The sequence below is a fragment of the Anguilla rostrata genome, chromosome 2, assembly GCF_018555375.3.
Source record: "Anguilla rostrata isolate EN2019 chromosome 2, ASM1855537v3, whole genome shotgun sequence".
NCBI classification, from domain to species: domain Eukaryota; kingdom Metazoa; phylum Chordata; class Actinopteri; order Anguilliformes; family Anguillidae; genus Anguilla; species Anguilla rostrata.
In genome coordinates, this window is record NC_057934.1 from 52585971 (window position 1) to 52608544 (window position 22574).

At 37.0% G+C, this 22574-nt stretch overlaps 1 protein-coding gene across 1 annotated transcript; it reads right to left on the reverse strand.

Moving 5' to 3' along the window:
* Positions 1 to 1809: 1809 nt before the first annotated feature.
* LOC135248414 (myosin heavy chain, fast skeletal muscle-like) lies at positions 1810 to 15596 on the reverse strand. Its single transcript, XM_064323039.1, has 41 exons — positions 15483 to 15596; positions 15305 to 15344; positions 14208 to 14423; positions 13970 to 14113; positions 13731 to 13887; positions 13469 to 13496; positions 13262 to 13376; positions 13065 to 13157; positions 12871 to 12934; positions 12686 to 12784; positions 11770 to 11873; positions 11536 to 11674; positions 11305 to 11423; positions 11075 to 11224; positions 10793 to 10963; positions 10391 to 10697; positions 10128 to 10198; positions 9851 to 9938; positions 9645 to 9762; positions 9420 to 9543; positions 9189 to 9325; positions 8833 to 9088; positions 8503 to 8745; positions 8228 to 8404; positions 8006 to 8151; positions 7812 to 7902; positions 7343 to 7732; positions 7125 to 7251; positions 6918 to 7036; positions 6125 to 6321; positions 5862 to 6045; positions 5598 to 5763; positions 5387 to 5511; positions 4960 to 5268; positions 4674 to 4877; positions 4430 to 4555; positions 4160 to 4330; positions 3686 to 3790; positions 3485 to 3580; positions 2307 to 2450; positions 1810 to 1925 (listed from the first exon to the last, which is right to left on the reverse strand). The coding sequence occupies exons 3-41, from the start codon at positions 14409 to 14411 to the stop codon at positions 1905 to 1907; spliced, it is 5829 nt and encodes a 1942-aa protein (XP_064179109.1). The 5' UTR covers positions 14412 to 14423; positions 15305 to 15344; positions 15483 to 15596; the 3' UTR covers positions 1810 to 1904.
* Between the last annotated feature and the right edge of the window lie 6978 nt (positions 15597 to 22574).

The window sequence follows — 22574 nt, forward strand, 5'->3', positions numbered from 1 at the left end:
AACAGTTTCTATGCATAATAAACCATTAGGTAATGTACAGTACAAGCATACATTTAAAGGAAAGTATGCAGGTTTTGTGAGGTTTACCACCACTAATTTACAGTATGTATTGTTTAATTAACCCAGACATCTCATGAAAGCATTTGCCAGTATTTGATACTGATATCAGAGCAATTTTGGCTGCCTTGGGAGCCTCCGAAATGTCAACATTAAGCTTTGACAAATGGTGAGCAAAAGACTCTCTATTTCTCAATTTAAAAGAAAAGTAAGAATGATGGGCCATATATATATATATATATATATATATATATATATATATTATGCCCATATATGTATTCTCTGTTTGAATTTTACCCTACGTTCATGCTATACTGTAAGTAATGCATATAGTACTGCGAATCAATCTCCTGTCTTCAGTAAACATGTTGACAAAAAAGTGAACTTAAATAGTATATCGGATGCCACCAAGTATGTCTTAAACTTTAATAGGTATTCAGAATACCTTTTTATCTTCCATCTTGAAGATGTATTTCCATGTACATGACAGTCAATAAATACAATTACTGTTCGATTTAGAGTAACTGCACATCAGTTTGATGCACAAGCAGTTGCATCCCCATTCAGGTCATAAAAAAATGATCATATTATAATGTGACACACTTATGATGAGTGAAGTCATTTATATTTTTTAAAACTTAAATAACTAAATCCACCATGACCGAATCAAATGTGCAATCAAATGTAGCATTTGTACATTTTTCTTTGTAAATTGTGTAAATACAGTCCATGTGTCATTTTCTTTGTTGTTCTGTATGCACTAGCCGTTGGTCTGTAGTGAGTGCATTGGGTTTTTGTGTAAAGGCTACATTCACTGACCCACAATCACAAATGATTGTGACAACTGTTTGTACACAAATACGGACATGGTATCAGGGTGAGGATGAAAACTGTATAAACCAGAATAATTTTTAATTTGGGAAAAAGTCAACAAAAAAGGCAAAAAAACTAACAAATAAAACAAATAGTAAGACACCAAGCTATACTGTGAGCAACTTATTTCTCAGCCTGGGATTAAAGCACATGCCAGAGGATTACCCACATGCCTTTTACCACTTGTAGCTCATCAAGTGTTTCATACACAGGGGGACATATTAGTTCCTACTAATCCATCTCTGGAATAGAAACAATATCTTAACAGTATTCTAAACATGTGCAAATATATTTCCCAGGCCATAAATAAAATGTGAATAGATAGCCTGCAGAAGGTTCTACTGTATAGGCTATGGCAGTTTCAACACTTGTTTTGTTCTTTAAGTTGACTTAAACCAACTGGAACCATTGTTTAAATTTCAGTTTCAGTTTCTTAAGAAATGCATACTGAAGTCCGTTAGAATATATGTCTTGGGTTTTTTTGATTAAGAAATGGTATTGGAATATATGCTCAGAATAATGAACCAAGGGATATGTTTGATTTACTTTGCACTGTTTTCATATACATAAATCAGATACATTGAGAAAGGTCAGAAAATAATACTACTGTTAAGTCAGGTGATTATCATAATTAGATTGCTCTGGCATAATAGACCAAGCTATGATCAGGGCTAGGCTATCTAACTAGCATTTACACTGAGAGGTTTCTACTTAATGAACATTTTAAGTAGACAAATGTCTATTGAAGCAAATTCAAGATTTAGAGGGGCATTTAGGCCAAACTAAAGGGCACTACATGCATACTTGTTTTTTGTGTTACAACCAGGTAAAACACAATAATTAATGTAAGTTGAAATGAGAGAACATACAAAGGCAACATTAAGATGCATAGCTTTATTAATGTTCACTACAATGTCACTTGATAGACAGTACAACTATATAGCACACATTTCCCAGTACCATCTTATGGTCTTCTACTCTTCAGATGCAGCAGGCTTTGTGAGAGAAAAAGGAGAATACTGGTTTGAGGTTTGAAAGTGAATTGCATTTCCCCTAATTCTTTATGCGCATACTACTTTGTGAACAGCTGTAGCATAGCAATTTTGTCTAAGCAGGTATGAATTGATAATCAGATTCATAGATTAGAATATTCAATCTGTGGGAGGAATTTAGCGTGACCACTTCCTTCAAGGCATATTAACCTATGTCCAAATACACAACTGGAAAAGCGAGGGGCTATACATGTATCAGCAGCACTCATTTAAAGGTGTCTCTCTTATGAACAAGTAGTTCACCTTGTAGGCTATAATGAAACTTTTGGAGTTAACAACTAAAGAATTGAAAAAAAAAAAATGTAATGCAGGTTTACAACTAACCTTTAATCCCTTTAATCCCAAATCACGGCTCTTAGCTCTTATCTTGTTGACCTGGGACTCAGCAATGTCAGCACGTTCCTCAGCCTCCTCCAGTTCATGCTGCACCCTCCTGAACTTGGACATGTGAGTGTTAGCTTGCTCCTCCTAACAGAAAAAAATAGACAATATTAAACTAACGAAGGGTGTATGTAGAATGTCTTATGTCTTGAGTAAAAAGTCTCCATTAAAAGTTCGGACTAGTGCTGAAGAGGAGACTAGGGTCTAGTCTCCTCTTCCACATCTGACATGTATGTTCAATTGGATTCAGATCAGGTGAATGTCTTTGCCAGTCAATAATTTTCCAAAAACTCCTTTGTTGCTTTAGCAATATGTTTGGGATCATTGTATTGTTGTAGACAGTGGCAGCCATACATGCCCAAACCATAACACCGCCACCACCATGTTTCAAAAATGAGGGGGGGCAGTTCCTTTGACATCCACACTTTGCTCTTGCCATTATTGTGATACAAGTAAATCATGGTCTCATCTGTCCACAAGACCTTTTTCCAGAACTCTGCGGGCTCTTTTAGGTACTTCTTAGCAGACTGTAACCTGGCCATCCCATTTTGTGATTTTGCTTGTGTAGTATTCTGCAGACAGTAACCATTGACACATCCACACCCGCCTACTGAAAAGTGTTTGCAGGGTTTTCTTTATTATGGTGATAATTATTTGTTAATCAACTTTTGAGGTCTTCCTTGGCTTACCAGGCCCTTTGCGATTACTGAGCTCACCAGTGCTCTGTTTCTTCTTAATGATGTTCTAAACAGTTGCTTTTATTAAGCCTAAGGCTTGGCCTGTCCCTGACAGTTTTCTTCCTTAATTCTCCTAATAATGGCTTCCATGACTTAGCACAACTTCAGTTATCATGTTGACAAATGCCATTGACAGACACCAAAGGCAACCAAAAGCTTTGAATCAAGACTAGCTACTGAAAGCTCTCTTATACCTGCACTAAGAAAGTCATTGGACACACCTGACTAATCAAAAACACCTGTGAAGCTACTTGGCACCAACATTATGGTGCGCTGAAATGGGGGGACTATCCAAATCCAAAATTGTGGAGCCAAATCAGAAAAAAATATGTTGTTGTCCCAAACATTATGGCGCTCACTGTATATAAATGTATTTGAACTTACAGCTTCCTCGGACTGCCTCTTGTAAGACTTTACTTTAAGTTGAAGTTTGTCCACCAAGTCCTGGAGTCTAATCATATTCTTCTTGTCCTCTTCAGTCTGTACAAAAAAAATTGTTTGTCTATGAAGCTTGAATGAATGTCAATATCTTACAGCAAATCTTGTTCAGAAATATTACATTTAAAAGATAATTAAGTGCATGACCTGGTAGATGAGCTCCTTGACTCTTCTCTCATATTTGCGGACACCTTTAATGGCATCAGCTCCACGCCTTATTTCAGCTTCAAGCTCATTCTCCAGCTCACGTACCTGTAAATGAAAATATTTGGCAACATTATTCGAGATTACTTTGTAGTTACCACATCAACTTCTTTGTTCTTGACAATACCTTTTCTCCACAATTTACATTATATCTCTATAATCTAGCCATAACGTCATGACATGTGGCTGAAAAGTTCCCAGTATTGTAAGGTGGGAGGGGTGTAGCATTTACAATAAAGAAGTGACTTTATACCAGGAAAGAAAATGATCATTTTCATTATTCTTGACAAATGATGACACAGGTACAAAACCTTTTTTTTAACTTGGTGTTTTCAGTCAATGGTTTTAGTCATGGACTTTGTCTTGTTTAATGTCCTCAGATGGTAGTTTTTACATTCAATGAAATACATAGATTACCCTAGCCTCCAGTTTCTGGAGCTGTTTCTTTCCGCCCTTCATGGCCAGAGTTTCAGCCTCTTCCAGACGGTGCTGCAGGTCCTTGACTGTGACCTCCAGGTTCTTTTTCATTCTTTCCAGGTGGGCGCTGGTGTCCTGCTCCTTCTTTAGTTCCTCTGCCATCATGGCAGCCTGTATTTTTAATGCACATAATCTCAGTGAAACTGTAGCAATCTAAACACATTTAATGATTTAATTAATTACATAAAGGCACATTACTATAATGCTTACATCAGTGATGGCTTTCTTAGCCTTTTCCTCAGCATTTCTTGCTTCCTGTATGGCCTCCTCAGCCTCCCCTTGCAGCTGACTTATATCTCCTTCCAGCTTCTTCTTAGTGTTGATGAGACTCGTGTTCTGTAATTAGTTTAATTTTGAAATGTCAGTGGCATTTATGTGAAATTATACAGCACTAAAATGAAACATGAGTGAATTTTAATGTGGAAAGTTGCATATTATAAACTTGTTGACCCACCTGGGAATGAAGCAGTGCCACTCGTTCACTGACGTCCACCAGCTCCTGCTCAGCCACTTTTCGGCTTCTCTCCGTTTGCTCCAGAGCAGCTCTCAGTTCTTCAATCTCAGCCTGCATCAGAGAGTTCCTGCGCTCCACTATGACAACTTGTTCTTTCAGGTCCTCTTGGCCTCTGATGGCGTCGTCAAGGTGAATAATAGCATCCTAGGAGATAATTACATATACGATGGTAAATGCATGAAAGAGACAGGGAACTTTGAATATTACTCTGAATGGCTCCATGTACCTTGAGCTGTCCCTGGACATTTCTCAGTTGTTTCTGAGCCTCAGCTGCTTGGCGGTTGGCGTGGCTGAGCTGGATTTCCATTTCATTGAGATCTCCCTCCATTTTTTTCTTGATTCTCACAGCATCGTTCCTGGCTCGGATTTCTGCATCCAAGGCATTTTGCATTGAATCAATAACCCTCTGGCTATTCCTTTTCATCTGCTCCATCTCTTCATCTTTCTCAGCGATTTTCCTGTCCACCTCAGATTTAACTTGACTAAGCTCAAGCTGGATTCGAAGAATCTTGGATTCTTCATGTTCCAAAGAAGCCTTGTTATGGGTAAAAACAAGATTAAAACAAAATTAGAAATATACCACAATATAAATGCACTGTTAAATGAGTGTGCACCATTATCATCAGCTTTCAGGTTGTGGTTGTAAAATATACCTCGGCTTCTTCCAGAGCAGTCTGGAGTTCCATCTTTTCGATCTCAGTTTGCTTCTTAGACTTTTCCAGCTCATGGATAACTTTCCCATTTTCTCCAATCTGTTCAGTAAGATCTGAGATTTCCTCTGTAATTAAATCAACATCAAACTTTAATTTGAATGTTTGAATGCTTGAATATCAGTGGAAAAATACTCTTAAACAGTTAGCATACGTTGTAAATTCTTGTTCTCCCGTTTCAGGGTCTCCAGTTGATCCAAAGCTTCTTCATAAGAGTTCTTCAACTTGAAGAGCTCAGTGCTCAGAGAACGAGCCTCTTTCTGAGCACCTTCCAGCTCTGTTTGACTTTCCTCAAACTTCTGCTTCCAGTCAGCTAGAATCTATAATCGATTTAACGATAACACAGCTACAGTAGGTATATTTAAATCACTGTGTATTGCCCTTACACCAATATCAATCACTGGCAAGCATCCAGTACCTTGTCAAAATTCCGCTGCTTCTTATCAAGGGCAGCTGCTTGAGCGTTTGCCCTCTCCACATCAGCCATAAGGTCTTCAACCTCATTCAGCAGTCTCTGCTTGGTCTTTTCCAAGGAAGAACACTTGGAATTCACTGCCTCAATGCACTCTTCTGCCTCTTGCAGACGTTGAGCAAGCTTTTTCCTGCGGCAAGGTGCATTTATCTTTTAAATGCTGGTCATTTTTGTTAATATATAAACCATGTTAAAGAAATAATGATTACTTGGCTTCCTCAAGTTCCTCAGTGCGTTGAATGGCATCAGTTTCATATTTAGTTCTCCACTGAGCCACCTCACTGTTGGCCTTGGACATTCCTCGCTGCAGCTCAGTCTTGGCCTCCTGCTCCTCCTCATACTGCTCCCTCAGCAGGTCACAGTCATGGCGGGCTGACTGTAGAGCATGGGCAAGGGCATTCTTTGCCTTTGAAGAAGAAAAAAAAAAGATATTTTAATAACACACAGATACACACACCCACTCTCTATCTCACAGACAAACATACATATATGTAATATTTCCTAATTATCCTTTAATAAAGCTTGCCTTTATAGGACAGCTATGATTGTTCTTTGAAAGAAAATTATATTTTAAAATATATATTTTTGAGTAATCTGGTTGTATTGTCTTTGCATATCCCATACTGCAGGCCAGTGACATAGCTTACATTTTCATAAATGATACATTTGGGCAGTAGAGCAGTTCTTGAATACCTTGTTCAAGCATGTGGCACCAACAACTTACCCAAGTTGAGAACCTATAACTTTATTGTAAGAAGCCTAACAAATTATCTACATTGCTGTTTCCTGTGTATAATGGAACAATAAAGATTTGCCAGTTGTCTGAACATCATCTATACCATATATCTTCAGATACTTACATCACTCTTAGATCAGTCTTACATAGTTTCAAGTTCAGGTTTTCTGTAGCTTTTACATACATTTTTAAATTATTACTTTTGCATATTTAAGGCTTTTTTAAAAACTTTGAATCAGATATAATTAATTTAATTGAAGCATCACCTTTGTTTCCTCTTCCACAAATCTCTTAAGTTCTTCAATTTGCTGAGTGAAGGCTTGTTTACTCCTTGTCATCTGTGACAGCAAAGCATCTTTTTCTTCAAGCGTTCTGGAAAACTCACCTTGAAGAAGATGATGTGAAAATGTTGGTAGCTTGCACTGTGATGCAAAAATAATTAATGTGTTGCATGAACTGTGTTCCTTACTTACCATTTTCTGTCTGGAGTCTTGCTTTTTGAACATTGATTTCATTCATCTGACGAGAAGCCTCTTCATACTTGGATTTGTATTCATTTAGTTGGTCTTCCAAAGTATGACACATCTTTTCAAAATTAGCCTTCAAATGAAATGACAAAAGCATGTTATGACAGTTAATAATAATTAATATTTGAATACTTCATTTGATCACACATTTTAAAGAAGTTTACTTTTGATTTGGCCACAGATTCCATGTTGCTGGAAAGGTCATCAATCTCCATTTTGAATTCACACTTCTCCTTCTCCAGCTTCTGTTTGACACGCTGAAGGCTTTCAATTTGTTCTCCTAACTCTGCCACGGTGTCTGAATGCTTCTTACGGAGGGCAGCAGCCATGGCCTCATGCTGAAGAGTGGACTCCTCAAGATCACGCCGCAGTTTCTGGAACTCAGCTTCACGCTTCTTGTTCATCTCAATCTGAGTTGCGGTTGCCCCACCAGCTTCTTCAAGCCTCTCACTGATCTCCTCCAGTTCCCTAGAGAGATCAACTCTCTGTTTTTCAACCTTGGCTCGAGTAGCGCGTTCAGCTTCAATCTCTTCTTCCAGTTCTTCAACGCGGGCCTGTAAAAACAGGACAATACTGTTAAGACCTTAAAAAAAAATAGAACAGGATAGTCATAATAAGTGCCTCTGAAATTACCTGCAACTCCTTTATCTTCTTTTGAGATTGCAGTCCCATATTTTGCTCATCTTCAATTTTGCTAAGAAGCTGGCTAAGTTCAAAGTCTTTCCTGGCAAGTAAAATAATATTGTTATCAAAGGTTTTGGTAATTTGCACTTTTTCCCAATGTCCACTGAGTATACATTTAATTTTCACTATTGTTTGAATCATACTTTTTTAGCCGCTCCTCCATTTGCAGTCTGTCATTCTCCAAATCCATTATGGATTCTTGAGTAAGTTTCAGGTCCCCCTCAAGTTTTCTCTTGGCTCTCTCCAAGTCCATACGGAGTTTCTTCTCTTGCTCCAGAGAACCCTCGAGCTGTAAGGTTATAACATGTCTTACATTTTTGGAAAATCGAATTCATTTTGAGCAGATGCTTGGACTTCAAACTCACATCATCCACTTGCTGTTCAAGCTTTGCCTTTGCTTTGGTTAGAGTGTTGACTTTGTCTTCCTCTGCCTGCAGATCATCAAGGGTCTGCTGATGTGCCTCCTGGAGGGCTTTCTTCTCCTTGGTTAACTTAGCAATGGTTTCATCCAGGGATGACATTTCCTCAGTCAAGTTTTTCACCTAAAGGAGTGCAAATATGCTAAGTTATATTCTGATTACTTCTGTGCATTTCAAAGTCAGACAGTCTTAATTATTATCATATAGTAGTATAATTTGACCTTGTTCTCTGTGGCATGTTTCTCTTTTTCCACTTTGGCCAAGGTAAGCTCTAAGTCATCAATGTCTTTCTTCAGCTCAGAGCATTCATCCTCCAGTTTCCTCTTCTTGGCAGTCAGTTCAGCATTCATTTCCTCCTCATCCTCCAGCCTCTCATTTAACTCCTTCAGTTTTGCTTCAAGTTGGATTTTATTTTTTATTAGGCCCTCACACCTCTCCTCTGCATCTGAGAGACTTTCACTTTCCTGAAGAAAAATGGAATTAGAGCAAGCATTAATACAAAGTGGATTTTCTTTTATACATAATTCTCAAACATTTATAATCCTACTCACAGACTGAACTTGCAGTTGCAAATCATTCTTTTCCTGGAGCAGAGTAACCATTTTGCCTTCAAGCTCCTTCCTCTTCGCTTTTTCCTTTGCAAGCTCTTCCTTGCACTTTGCAAATTCCTCCTTCATGTTGGCCATTTCTTTCTCTGTTTCTGCACTCCTCAAAAGTGGCTTAATCTTGAAATAAAGCTTCATCCATGGCCAGTGTTTCACGTTCATGAATGAGCGAATGTTGTACTGGATTGTGAAAATGGACTCTCTGCAAATATTATTATTATAGGATTTTATTATATTACATCATCATTACGTTTCTCAGGTCTAAAAATTGTCCATAATATTTTAAGGTAATATGCTGTTACCTTCTTTCCATCATCTGTGCAAATTCCTTTCTCATGAGGAAACCACGACACAAGGCTTGAGTGATGGTGATGAGTACAGTCAATTTCTCATCCCGCATCTCCTCCAGGGTACCCAGCAGACCGGCTTTGAAAAACACCTATAAATATTAAATAGGCATTTTGGGAAAAAGGCAGGTAGTAGCAAATCATGAATGAAAGTTAATCAACATTTGTATACAGTATGTAACTTGCCTTAGTATGCCCAAATCTGTATTGAGTGTGGTCCACATCAATTGATGCCAAGAGCTTCTCTGAAGCTTTCTTGTTGTCTATAAATTGACCTTTTGGGATAACACTGGCATTCAGTAATTTGTACCTATGTGATATAAAAAGTAAGCATAAGTGAAATATGGATTGGGTCCTTCACATAAAATACAGTTTGTATTGAACATTTAAGTCAAGTAGCTGAGATGTTACCTCTGCTTGAAATCTCCATATAGAATTCTGCTTGGGAACCCCTTCCTGCAGATTCTGATCCCTTCCAGCACACCATTACACCTCAACTGGTGGATAACCAGTTGGTTCTCCATTGCACCTGTAATTATGACCATATTGCTGAAACTGTGGGGTATTATTTATGATAGGTGATTGTATTTTTATCCAATAATTTTTCATCTCTTTACCTGGTGTCTTGGTCTCGTTGGGAATAATGCATCTTACAAAATGAGGGTGTGTGCTTCTCAAATTAGTCATAAGCTTCCCCAGGTTTTCCTGGTCAACAGAATATTATTTATTCACAACACAATATAAGCATAGGTAGATTATTTATTATTCATAACTAACATCATAAAAAATTTAACCCAATGTTATGCAAGGAAAATAGGGACTGGGTGGTAGGGCATAACTTTCTCTTTTTAAGAAATAGATCTGTTTGACTGGTTTAAGTAATGAATAATATACCCTGAAGAGAGCAGACACAGTCTGGAAGGATGAGCCCTTCTTTTTGGCAGCTTTCTTCCCACCACCACTCTCTGTAAGTACAAACCATGAAAAAACAGTACAAACCATGACACAACTGACAGTCAATGCCGATATTTAAGGAAAATGTGGTAATAAAATTATTGTCTGCAGATGAATAGCTGGAACACTTGAGGATAACAGTTTTAAGGCATAAATAGTATATAAATAATTTGACAGATTAAACGAAAAACGGGCTCACATACCATCAACTGATGAAAAGTTTGCATAGAGCTGGGCTAGCAGTTTCAGAGAGGATTTCTGGTACAGCTGCACAACAGAGTCATTCAGGGGGTCCTTGTTTTTGTCTAACCAGCCGCTGACATTGTAGTCTACTGTCCCAGCGTAGTGCACCAGGGAGAAGTGGGCCTCAGCCTTGCCCTTGGCAGGCTTGGGCTTCTGGAAGTTGTTTGATTTACCAAGATGTTGGTCATACAACTTGTTTTTGAAGGTTGCGTCTGAAGCCTTTGGGAACATACACTCCTCTTCAAGGATGGAGAAAATTCCCATTGGCTGTAAATCAAAACCCACAGAAACAAAAAAAAATACATTCAGTATCACTACATTTAGATGTACACACAAAGCATTTGCCATTATTGTTTTCTTACCTTCTCAATAAGCTCAATGCAGGCAGCCAAATCCATACCAAAATCTATAAACTCCCATTCAATTCCCTCTTTCTTGTACTCTTCTTGTTCAAGTACAAACATATGGTGGTTGAAAAACTGTTGCAGTTTCTCATTGGTGAAGTTGATACACAGTTGCTCCAAGCTGTTGTACTGTAATGTAATGTAAAAGTATTTGTCATTTCCTTTAATGAATTGAATTATTTCAGAATCCATTGTGCATAAATATTTAAAATATTATTCATAATCACACTCTATTCGTACATCAAAGATCTCAAATCCAGCGATGTCCAGGACACCGATGAAGAACTGTCTGGACTGCTTTGTGTCCAACATCTGGTTGATACGGATAACCATCCATAAGAACATTTTCTCATAGACTGATTTAGCTAGGGCACCCATAGAATTGTACACCTGCAAAGAAAAGAAGAGGTTCAGCTCACTTCCCCAGTGAAGGCTATTAAAACCAATATTTTCCTGCTAGAACATAGTACCTGCTGTACAGTCTGGCCCTTGGTGACAAACTCATTTCCCACCTTCACTCTGGGATAGCATAGAGCTTTGAGCAAATCAGCAGAGTTCAGGCCCATGAGGTAAGCAACTTTGTCAGCAACTGAAGGGGACGCATGTACAGTATATAAGTACAGGTGCATCTAATAGTTCCCACATTAATTCATGCATGTTGATAATTGGTAGTATGCTTAAAAATAACAGTCATTTTTTACCCTCAGTGCCATCAGGCTCAGCTTGCTCCTCACGTGGTTTCTGTTTAAACTTCATGTTCCCTTCATGCATCACAGCACCTGTCAGCTTGTAGATGCTAATTTTTTCTTCAGCAGTGAATCCCAAAATGTCAATTGCACTCTGGAAATGCATAGAAATGAAGTCACTAGTGGAGTTTTATAACAGCTCTCCAAACATGCAATTGCAATTACAGCACCTTAAAATTTTCCACTTACATCAGTGGCCATGAGCTCTTCACTATCATCAATACTGGGCACACTGATCTCCCCTCGACAGATAAATGGATAGTCGTAGGGATTCGTAGTGATAAGAAGCGTTTCTGGTCAGAAAAAAGATGCAGAATGTTATTTAATGACTTTCACAATCACTTGTAATTAATAGTTTGCTTTTCTGAAATCAGAATGGTTAAAGTCTATAGCTGAACTATAAATCACTTAAAAAGCATTTTTATTATTTTCATAATCTACATTTTAACATTTTCATTTGCATATTTTCATGGCATATCACTGTAGCGCTAGTTAAAACGTCCTGCTGCTGAAGTCATCATTGTATTATGAGTCTATAGAAATCCTTAAATACCTTTTTTGTTAATAAATTCAACAGTCCAGTGATGCATCTTGAATATATTGACAATCTAATTGAAATCAGAGCCTCTACAGTGCAGCAGAGAAATCTGCTAAAATGGCCTCTAGGTGGCAGCCATATACCAGATGTGTTGTCTCAGACAGTCAAATGTATTACACAAACCAGATAGGCCACCATCAATTACCAATATTAGATTTCCCAGGCTATAGCCGCTAGAATGCTTGTGGTATGAAGATTAGGAAGTTAGCTTGTACTGTATGTTTGCTCATATGCTTACATGTGCGGAAAATGTATGGAATGTTTAGCATAATTTTCACATTTCAGACGAAGAGCACTGAAAATAGATAAATGAATCCTGCTGTTTTCTCTGCAATTAATCTTTCAAGTACCTGTATCAGACTTCAGGCAATACATGTTAACTACTTATAAAGACATTTAAGATGTTTAATATTTAAAAAAACAAAAAACAAAGCAAGCCATTAATTATTGTTTACTTGACACAGATGGGGCAAATAAAGGACCTTTGTTCGAAAGTATATCCCTTACCAATAAGTTCAGGCTTCTTGTTGGACGTGATCTGGTAAAAGATATGATAGCTCCGTTCTGCAGAAAGCTGGAAGGTTACCCTTGACTTTTCTAGCAGATCTGTCAAGTCAAAGAAAAAAATTGTTGACAGTGGAAGATAATATACCTAATAAAATTATTGTCATTGTGAATATTCTAGAACTCACAAGTTTCAATATCAGCGGAAGCCAGTTTTCCTGTGGTTCCAAAATGAATTCTGATGAATTTACCCTAAAATGATTTTTAAAAGAATGTACTATTTAGTAACTGCAGTGTGTACTTAAAGAGAGTGAGTTATGATAATGGTTTTTCAGTTACAAAATGGTAGTTGAATAATGTACAATGCCAACTGAAAACTTACAAAGCGTGACGAGTTGTCATTCCTGACAGTCTTGGCATTACCAAAAGCCTCCAGCAGAGGGTTGGCTGAAATAATCTGATCCTCCAGTGTTCCCTACGAAAAACATGCTTCCAATTTGCTGTCTATTTCTGAAAAATGAACTACTTCACAAATGAGAAAATGGAAAGATCTCTTGGAGTTGGAAAGAGATCACCTACCTGCATTTTGCCAGAAGCTGGAGCCTCTTTCTTCTTGTCACCAGAAACCGCAATTGTTGCAAAGTACTGGATGACACGTTTTGTGTTCACAGTCTTTCCTGCACCAGATTCTCCACTAAGTATAAAGAACATAGTTCAATATTTATAACAACGCTTCATGTTAATGTCAAACTACATCAATATTTTATGACACGCTGGACAACTTACGTGATCAATATTGATTGATTTTCTCTATCTGTATAAAAAGAATGAACACAGAAATTTTATTAATTAAAAAAAAAAAAAAAGCAGAATAATTGTATTCAATGCTTAATACCCTTACTGGAATGTACCTGAGCTCTGTAATGTTTAAATTGCATAACTTGGATTGTTGCATATATCAAATAATACTCAAATATTCAGCGAAAGATGATTTCTGAGAAAATTCCAATGTTTCACTGCAATCTATTAAAGTTCAGGGAATATTTACCGGTCAGCATAAACTGATAGGCATTGTCCGAAATGGTGAATATGTGGGGTGGTGCCTCCTGGCGCTTTTTGCCTCTGTAGGCAACCACGACCTCTTGATTGTACACAGGGAGCCACTTGTAGGGGTTCACAGTGACGCAGAACAGCCCAGAGTAGGTCTGACATTTAAAAGGAATGATTAATTTAAGCTAATTTGGAGCTGGTTTAGGTGAAACCATTAATGATTCAGACAAAACTTACATAGATCATCCATGAAGCGTAACGCTCTTTGAGGTTATACAGCACAGAGGCTTCATTGAGGTGAGTCAACATGGCCATGTCTTCAATTTTATCAAACTTGGGGGGGTTCATTGGGAAGACTTGGTCATCCTTAACTGTGAGTGTCTAGAGGAGAAAACACTTTTATTAATGATTTTCTGCCATTTGTAAACTTCAACAAAAGGGTACAGTGTAATCTTATTCTCTGTGTGATACTTACTTTCCCATCTTCAGTTTTTACAGTGACTTTGCCACCCTCTTTGCTTTGAATAGTGCCTTTGACATAGAGCTCTTTAGGTTCATATGCAAAGACAGCAGATTTGGCATCAAAAGGCTTGTTTTGGGACTCTATTCGCTCTCGTTCCGGCTTCCGTAAATATGGGGCAGCCACCCCAAAGGCTTCCATCTCTGCATCCGAACTCATAGCTGCAACACACTGCAGAAGACAACAACAGTGTCGGATGCATTTTTTTTCCTTCTTAATTACCCAACAGGTTTTGAGACAGCAAATGTCCCCTGGAAATATGATTTAATGCATGACTGCATATCTGCCTACATTTTGGTGCTGGCAGTGGTTGAGGTGTGTATTGGGCCAAAGTGTCTATACACTGTCAAGGACCATGGACAGGAGCATGGATGCAAAGGCACACATTCTATATTAAACTCTAATTTCTTTCAATGAACAGAAATTATGAAATTATGATCATATACTGTAAATTGCTTTTGGTAGTCAGTACTAGCTGTATCACATTTTTAATGCATGGGATTATGAGGTCTGACTGCGAGGGTGCTCCAGTCACTCTGAGAGCATGTGGGCTCCTATGCCCTCATTATCATCAACTTTCCTTATGTATACAATCATCAATCTCCTTTCCAGGTATAATCCCTGTCAGCCACCTGGCCAGCTTCTCATTTTAGATTGCATACAGTACCATTGTTATGAAATCATTTTGTTTTGTCATCATGTTTTCATATTCTTCTTCTAATTAACTTTCAGAATAGTGTTACCAAAAGTTAGTATTCTGAGCATTTAAATTAATAGATTTGCATACACTCCTCAGTCCTGTTCATACTGTGTACAACACAGATTACAGCACATCACTGTTTGCTCATGTAGGAATAAACATAGAAAATACATTCAGAATCACGGGCAATTAATGTAATCCCTTTGTCCATACACATGCTGCCTCCAGACATACAGGTGAAATAAGCTGTAATAATATTATTAACATTCAACTTCAACATTCAAAATTAAGGACAAATGTGAGGTTATCATCATCTTCCAATCACTTGCATTACATAAACTATAAAACTTACCCTCTCCGATTCCTCTTACGAAATGTTGAAACCTACAATGCTACAGTCAAAAATAGCAAAAATGGAAAATGATTAAAATTATGCATCTTAATTCCATCGCAAAATGACTTCAACATTAAACTTGCTAAGCTTTTTTTGAGGAAAGACTAGTAGATCCAACAAGTTTCAGTGAGCTTACCCATTAAGGTCCTGATCACAGTGTCTAGGTTGCCCAGACTGTTGCCATTTTTATAATGATCCTTTTGGCTGGCATTAAGACTAAATACCTATATTTGGATTTTAGGTGTCTTATGTATTTAGGTGGGGGAGGGGGGTAGAGTATTGGTGATTGAAAAAAAAAAATGTCTCAGATCCATTGCAGAAGGAAACTATGATACAGTACTACATGTGATGTGTCTCTCATGCTGGAATGGAATGTCTTTTCTCCTGAAGTGCATCCTCACTTATCCTTCTGATCCTGGCATCACAGTGTACTGTGCAATATTCAGCGTGACCAGGTGTTTATCTTTGTACAAAAATAATGTTGCAGGTCTGGTGTTACACAGGTTTGTATTGGCTCAGTGTCGAATATAGTTGAGAAAGCATGCGATTCTTTAAGGAGATGAGAATGAAGCAAAATTTCAATTCACCGCATCAGAGGTAAATGATAAAATACTTCAAAAGAAACAAAAATATAGCCAGCCAAATAACATTAAACATCAAAACTATTGATGTTTCAATTGGAATTGATTATTTTCTGTATAAAACCATTTGGTTCATGGAATCTGAGCGTGTATTGTTGGAAATTTGTGTGTGACTAATATTAGGTTGATCTTGAGCAGCCAATGTCAATCATAATGACCTTTCTCCACTTAGGAAAGATGACTGGCATATAAGGAAACAAATATGCTTAATGTGGTTGCATGTCCCATATTGAGGGTGTTGATTTCACTTCTCAAATCTTCAAGTTCAATTCCAAAGAAGATTTATGGCATGAACAGGATGTCATCTGAGAGTTGTGGCAAGTCTGTTAGCATCTTTGCATTGCATGGAAGCCAATCTTCTATTTTCCTAGGATAAGATAGAATCTATGTGAGAATGCATACTTGGTTTCAAAAGTTCTGTCTTCAGTGAGAAGTTTCCATTTGTTGTGATTACCATTTTTAGAATTTGGCACAATACAGTATGCCTTTAACTGATTAATTACAGTCTCTGATTTCCAAATTAATTTCTTATTAATTCTGTCTTCTTGGATAAATATTGGGTTGGTTGCCTAAAGTAAATCTAAAGTATTTATTCTACTTAGGATAGTACAGTGGTTTTCAATATATTTCTACTATGGTTTGTTAAAAATAGGCACCTTGCAACTCTAGCTTTTGAACTATGCCGTCTAAAATATGATAGGACTTTATGCTATTTAAAAATTGTATGCTTTTACTTTTAGCCCAATTTGGAATGTCCTGTATTTTAAGACCATTTGTAAATTTCATTACTGTTGCATATTCTGTCAAATTAGTAAAATTCAGATTAGCATGCATGTTTGCAACAGAGGACTACAAGTCCCTCTTCTTCTTCTTTTTGCTGTTTGATACAAGTGGAGTATCTCATCGGTGTAGACAAACTTGTCCATGTTTTACCTTCAGTCTTCACATCAATCCAGTTGCTGGAAAGAAAATGACTGTTGATAATGTCAAGGTTAGCATCAATAAAGCATAGTGATGTAATGGACAGTCCACTGTACACAGTTCACAATTGATAAAGTTATTTTAACACCATGGAAGCTTGAATTTAAAGAAATGGCATTGAATTTACATTATCTGTGGTAGATATGAAGATTATTAAATAAATGCATAGTAACATTGCACAGCACAAACAGAGCACAGACAGAAGTTTACATTGGTAAGGTTATTTATTACATCCCTGGAGATCGTATTTTATTGTGTAGGAAGACTGTTTCTGGCTTTAAATTGAGACACAGAACTCAGCTCCTCCTCTAGCTTTCTCAAACTGTTTGGGAATGAGGTAAGATGTCATCTTCAATAACTATTTAACCTATCAGAGTTTTATGTAACTAAGATAGAGTAGTGCAGAAAAGGCTGACAGTGTAAAAAACAATGTTAAGATGAATTTGGATTCAGTGTGGCATGTTGTAAAATAATTGTCAAAAACAAATTATATATATATTAATATATATATATATATATATATATATATAATATATATATATATATATATTATATCACAGCAATTTATCTTATATCTCATGGATTTGACACAGCTGACCTCCAGTAGGTGATGAAGGGGAAAGATCATCACTGATTTTATGTCTTCTAAATATGTTTCTGGTACACCCAATAGGCATAGAATATCTTGTCAAGTGAGTGGCATACATTGTCAGTGACTTCACACTACTAGAAAAAGACACGATAAATAACCATAGTGGTAAATCTGGTAAAAGGTCAGATTGCTAAGGCATGTCCTTGCTGCCAAGACAAAGCGTTTGCCATGCCAGGGAAGCTTCCAGCATGAGAATGGTACCAGCTGCTGCTTTGCTTCTTCAAGTGTTCTCCTAATGTCATATGATGATTCACTTTTACCATTCTAATATAAGACTACTGGAGCATCTTCGACTGGCACTGGTAAGCAGTCCTGTGCCTGTGTATCACTCACTATAAATATGAAAGAAGGACAGTAAGTCTCCAGCAGAGGTTCATGATCGAACTGATCACGAAAAAAGCAAATGCCAAAAACGTCATTAATTCATAAAGAAAACATAAAAATGAACATTAACTTCTTTAAAAAATATATTTTTTAAACTGAATGTGAAAAAGGGTATTCAAGAAGATACAACTGTTGCTTTTTTCAGTATCTCTCATCCTGACCATAGCCATTTATCCACACCAGATTTTTGTCCACAACTCTACATGTAAAAACATTGAGTGTGGAATCTTACATTTAATGCTAAGCAGGTGATGGCATTTACAGTAAATGGAGTGTAGTTACTGTAGCTTCAGCAAGTGAACACTGGTGCTTTTCATGGAAATGTTATGCCTTTATGAGTATATCTCTGGATATATCATTTTTAAAAAACTGGCTGTTCAGGAACATTTACTTCTTTGCAGCCTCTTGTCGGTCAAATTGCGGTCAAAGCAATGTGGAATCTGGCAGCCAGCCTCACAGCAGCCTGCAAGCTTAAGCCAGACAGCAGCTGCGGAGGCTGCAATGTTTCACCCCCCATCCCCTTCTTTTACTGGCACTGCTCTGCCTTATAGCTTATATACAAAACGCACAAATGACAACTGTCAAAATAATACTCATGCTCTTGGCTAACAGCCTAAAAACTAAGGTCCTTTTATCTACTTTTTAACATACTGTCATTTCAAATGTTAAATAGAATTGTCATTTAAAAAGATATGGGTTAGTGTACACTATTCAATGCTGGCTATTTTCCTAAAATGTAAGGAATTTGATTGTACTCCATTGTATCCAGACTTGTTTAATTCTGGATACAGGACAGCAAATGTTAAAATATGCTATACATCATTGCACAGCTTACTATAAGAATTGCTACAGAATTTCCATTCATGAAAAACAAATTACTCTGGGTAAACAACTATGTTACTAGGCTGCCATTTTAACATTCGCTCTAGGACCTACTGTGTTGGGGACTACCTTTATTAACAGCAATTTTTATATAATATTCTGACACGGAACACCCAAAATGGATGTGAATACCGCCAAATTAAAGCTGACGGTCTGAACGTCAACCTCATACACTATTAATTGTTCAATTTCAACTGTTGCTAACACTTATATAATCCCTGGGGAAGTTTAACCTAATTGATGTACATTCTGCATATTTACATAGCCTACCCTTTGCTTTGCAGATTCCCTCTGGGAGAAATACCGCCAAGAATGGGACGTTGTTGAATATATTGTGGTTGTTGGTTTTGATTACTTGATTACTCTTGCACATTATTATTTTTGCTCTTGCACTGCATGCACACCCACAAATACTATAGTTAACTGGTTAGAGAATTGTAGCCTATTTTGGGGGCTACTTTGTCACTAATGATTTGTATTTTTGCATTGGATTTGGTAATTACTTCCTTATATAGCCTAGTCTCATCACACTTTCCATGAAGTGACTATCCCATTAATAAATCCAATTCATTTTTGAGACAAAAACCTGATGTTTTTTAAAACAAATTTTATTTTCTAGAGTTTGCCAGGGAATTCCAGCTTAAACAGAAGAAGAAAAAATAATAATAAACAAATATATATATAAATATCCTCTGTACTTCACTGTGGAAGCATCCTAATGTTCTGCCTTTGTGTGGCACCTTTATTCTGGTCATACTCACTTGTCCATGTTGAAGTCAATGGGGAGATTGTTGCTTGCAGATTGTTGTTAACTCTCATTGTGTATAAATTCAGCCCATAAAAATGCACACTTCAGAGGTAGCTAGAAAGAATAGTGCTGATTTTAACGCAGCATAGTTCCCATGAGATATTTATATAATCTAGAATTTAGAAGTGTCTTGTTATGGCTTGACTGCTGAAAAGGTGTCTAATGACCTGTAGATGTAATGCAGTCAGGGAGCTACACTGACCTCACCAGGCAAGTAAGGGCATAACTCCAAATTATGTAGTGGCAAGAAATTATAAACCAGGGTAATGATGAGATGGGTTGTACATGTGTTAGAACATTCTGAAGATTGGTTGCCCCAAGATTCTGGACTTGGAGTTTTATTTGGCCCATCATTCATTGATAGAACCCAGTAGACAGTTCAAGTCAAAGCATTCTTCTGTCTTCTTCTGATCTCCTTCTTTCTACTTCTTGATAGTCAGGAAGGACAGCATATTTGCACTTCCTGTTAGTTTTGAAAACCTTTTTGTAAGGTAAGCAGCTGCTTAGTAAGTAGATAATTAAGCCATTTCAAAATCTCAATAATCCTATCCTCTAAGAAAAGATAAGAATAGAAGTGAACTTTCATATATTTTTTTAAATCAGTAAATCACTACAGATTAAGAAATAGCACATAAAGTCTTGTGTTGTTATTGGCTGATATCCTTTTGACCTTTCTGTTTTAAGCTCGACAGATACTGTATTGCATTCCTTGGAGGTTGAAATTTCTCCAGAAGAATGCAACTGGCATAAACACTAAGGAATCCCGGGGCCCTGCCTGTTTGCAGTTGCCTTGGCTCAGCATGAAGACATGGAAGGTCAGCAAACAATGTGGCAGTCCGCTGCCTGCATACAACCAAAGCCCCTCAGTGTCTTATGCACTCCTAGACATCTAACAAGAGGCTTAAAATTTTTATTATACTGTTAATGGCACGGACAGTGTTTCTGCAAAAGATAAACACATGTAATCCACAGATATACAAAACATGAATTAAATATTTTATTGTCTAACAATAATTCACCAGGTTCATTTTCTTAAGGACCCTGGAGGTTTGTTTACCTTGATAGTATGTGATAGAATGAGCTTTACATATTCTCCTGTCTCATTCAGCATTACATAATGGATTGTACTACTGTGAGAATGAAATACTTGTACACCAAGCTGATTTTAGTCAAATCAGGTGAGGCTCTGTACAGTTTTAACCATAAAATGGTTCACTTATTTCTGATTCAAAAAGGTTAATGTAACAACTGATTTTACAACTTTTAAAATATGCTAATTGTATGCTGTTCTGACATGTTTGTCATAATGTATAAAAACATAAAGCAAATTGTACAAAGTCTACTTTTTATTCATAAAAGTGAGTATAGTCTTATTCAGTTTCAGGCTAACCAGACATGTCACATAGAAATAGCCAGCATAATGCATTTTTGAAATGTGCCACTATATTATGGGGAACAACATTCCATTGAGATTCACAGATCTCTTTTAGAGAGAATCTTATTTTTGACCTTTGCTTTCATCTGAAGGCCCGCGGATTAAGGAAAGATAAGAATACCAGGGATTATCTCAGAGAAGCATGTGCCTCCTCTTGCTGAAGTGTGAAAAAGATTCCAGGGAGACAGTGTGAGAGAGAACAGCTGCCATATTTACAGACTGTGAGGGAATTTCTACACCTGTTCTCTTGCTAATGGACAGTATAGTATAATATACCATTTTACATCACAATGGTTTTTTTACTACAGCCAATTCATTTCAGCAACACAATGGTAAATTGCTGTTAATAAACATGTTAAGTAGCCAAGCAAGGTTCAATTCGTTGCTACTAAATCAGACCAGTCCTTTCATCTTGCTAAAGAGATGAATTATATGAGCGGGCTCAAACACTATCAGTCAGTTTAATCAAATTCTGAGGAAAATTTTCCTTGATAAGAATCACTTTTAATTAAAAGATGCCATGCGTGTTTTGATAGTAGGTGTCAACCAAACAGGATTAAACTTTGAAACCATTTATTCTATTAATCCAGGTAAAGGTTACATTAGATGTTTTCCTTCTGTATCACAACCACTTAACCACCATGTCAATTACCATGAAGATCTCATATTGTGATTGTCCAATAATTTAATTTTATCAGATGCTTCTAAAAAAAATCTTTAGTAGCAAAATTCTCATGGCTTATGCGTTAATGCCACTTCAAGTTAAACATTTCTGCATGAAGCTTGGATAAACTTTCCAATGCAATGGCGTTGCATGAACGTTTTAACAGGCTGCTATTATTAGGTAGTGGGACAGAGTGAGTAGTTAATGCAGCGTTTCTTTTGCAATGAATGTTGTGCTTACCTTGAGTAAAACAATGTAGCAACCTGTACACTGAGCCCACAGAATGGAGTCGGTTGGATCCTTGGGTAAGCTATGACATCTGCCTGACAACACAAGTTATATTTTTACATTATAATGTAAAGTAAACTAATTAAATTAAGCATATTTAATATTGTATTTATACAGGGTAATGCAAGTGGTTCCTTCTTGGCAGGATAGAGATGTAACATTTCCTTATACTGGCCACAATGTTCTACAAAATGAAGAACTAAGCACAGAAGTTTTTTTAGGGAAGAAAATAATGGAGAGAGTGCATTTTATCTGAAAAATACAAAAATAAATGTTATTTCTATTCTAACGACAGCTCAAATTATCTTGTTCTAAGACAAATACCCAGATCGCCCCCAAAAAGGTTTATATTCATATACTGCCATCTAACGATCATTTCATGAAATTACAGTTCTGCAACGTGGCAAAATAATCCATGCATACATTGGGGTCTTTTCCTGCTCAATACATTTAGCAACTGGGTACTTTATAAAAATTTAATGAGACAATGTCA

Coding starts and splice junctions, on each gene's coding strand:
- LOC135248414 (XM_064323039.1), bottom strand. CDS start 14,411: ATGAGTTCGGATGCAGAGATGGAAGCCTTTGGGGTGGCTGCCCCATAT. Junction 12,785..12,870: donor TTCCGCTGATATTGAAACTT/GTGAGTTCTAGA, acceptor TTGACTTGACAG/ATCTGCTAGAAAAGTCAAGG. Junction 8,152..8,227: donor TTGAACAGCAAGTGGATGAT/GTGAGTTTGAAG, acceptor ATAACCTTACAG/CTCGAGGGTTCTCTGGAGCA.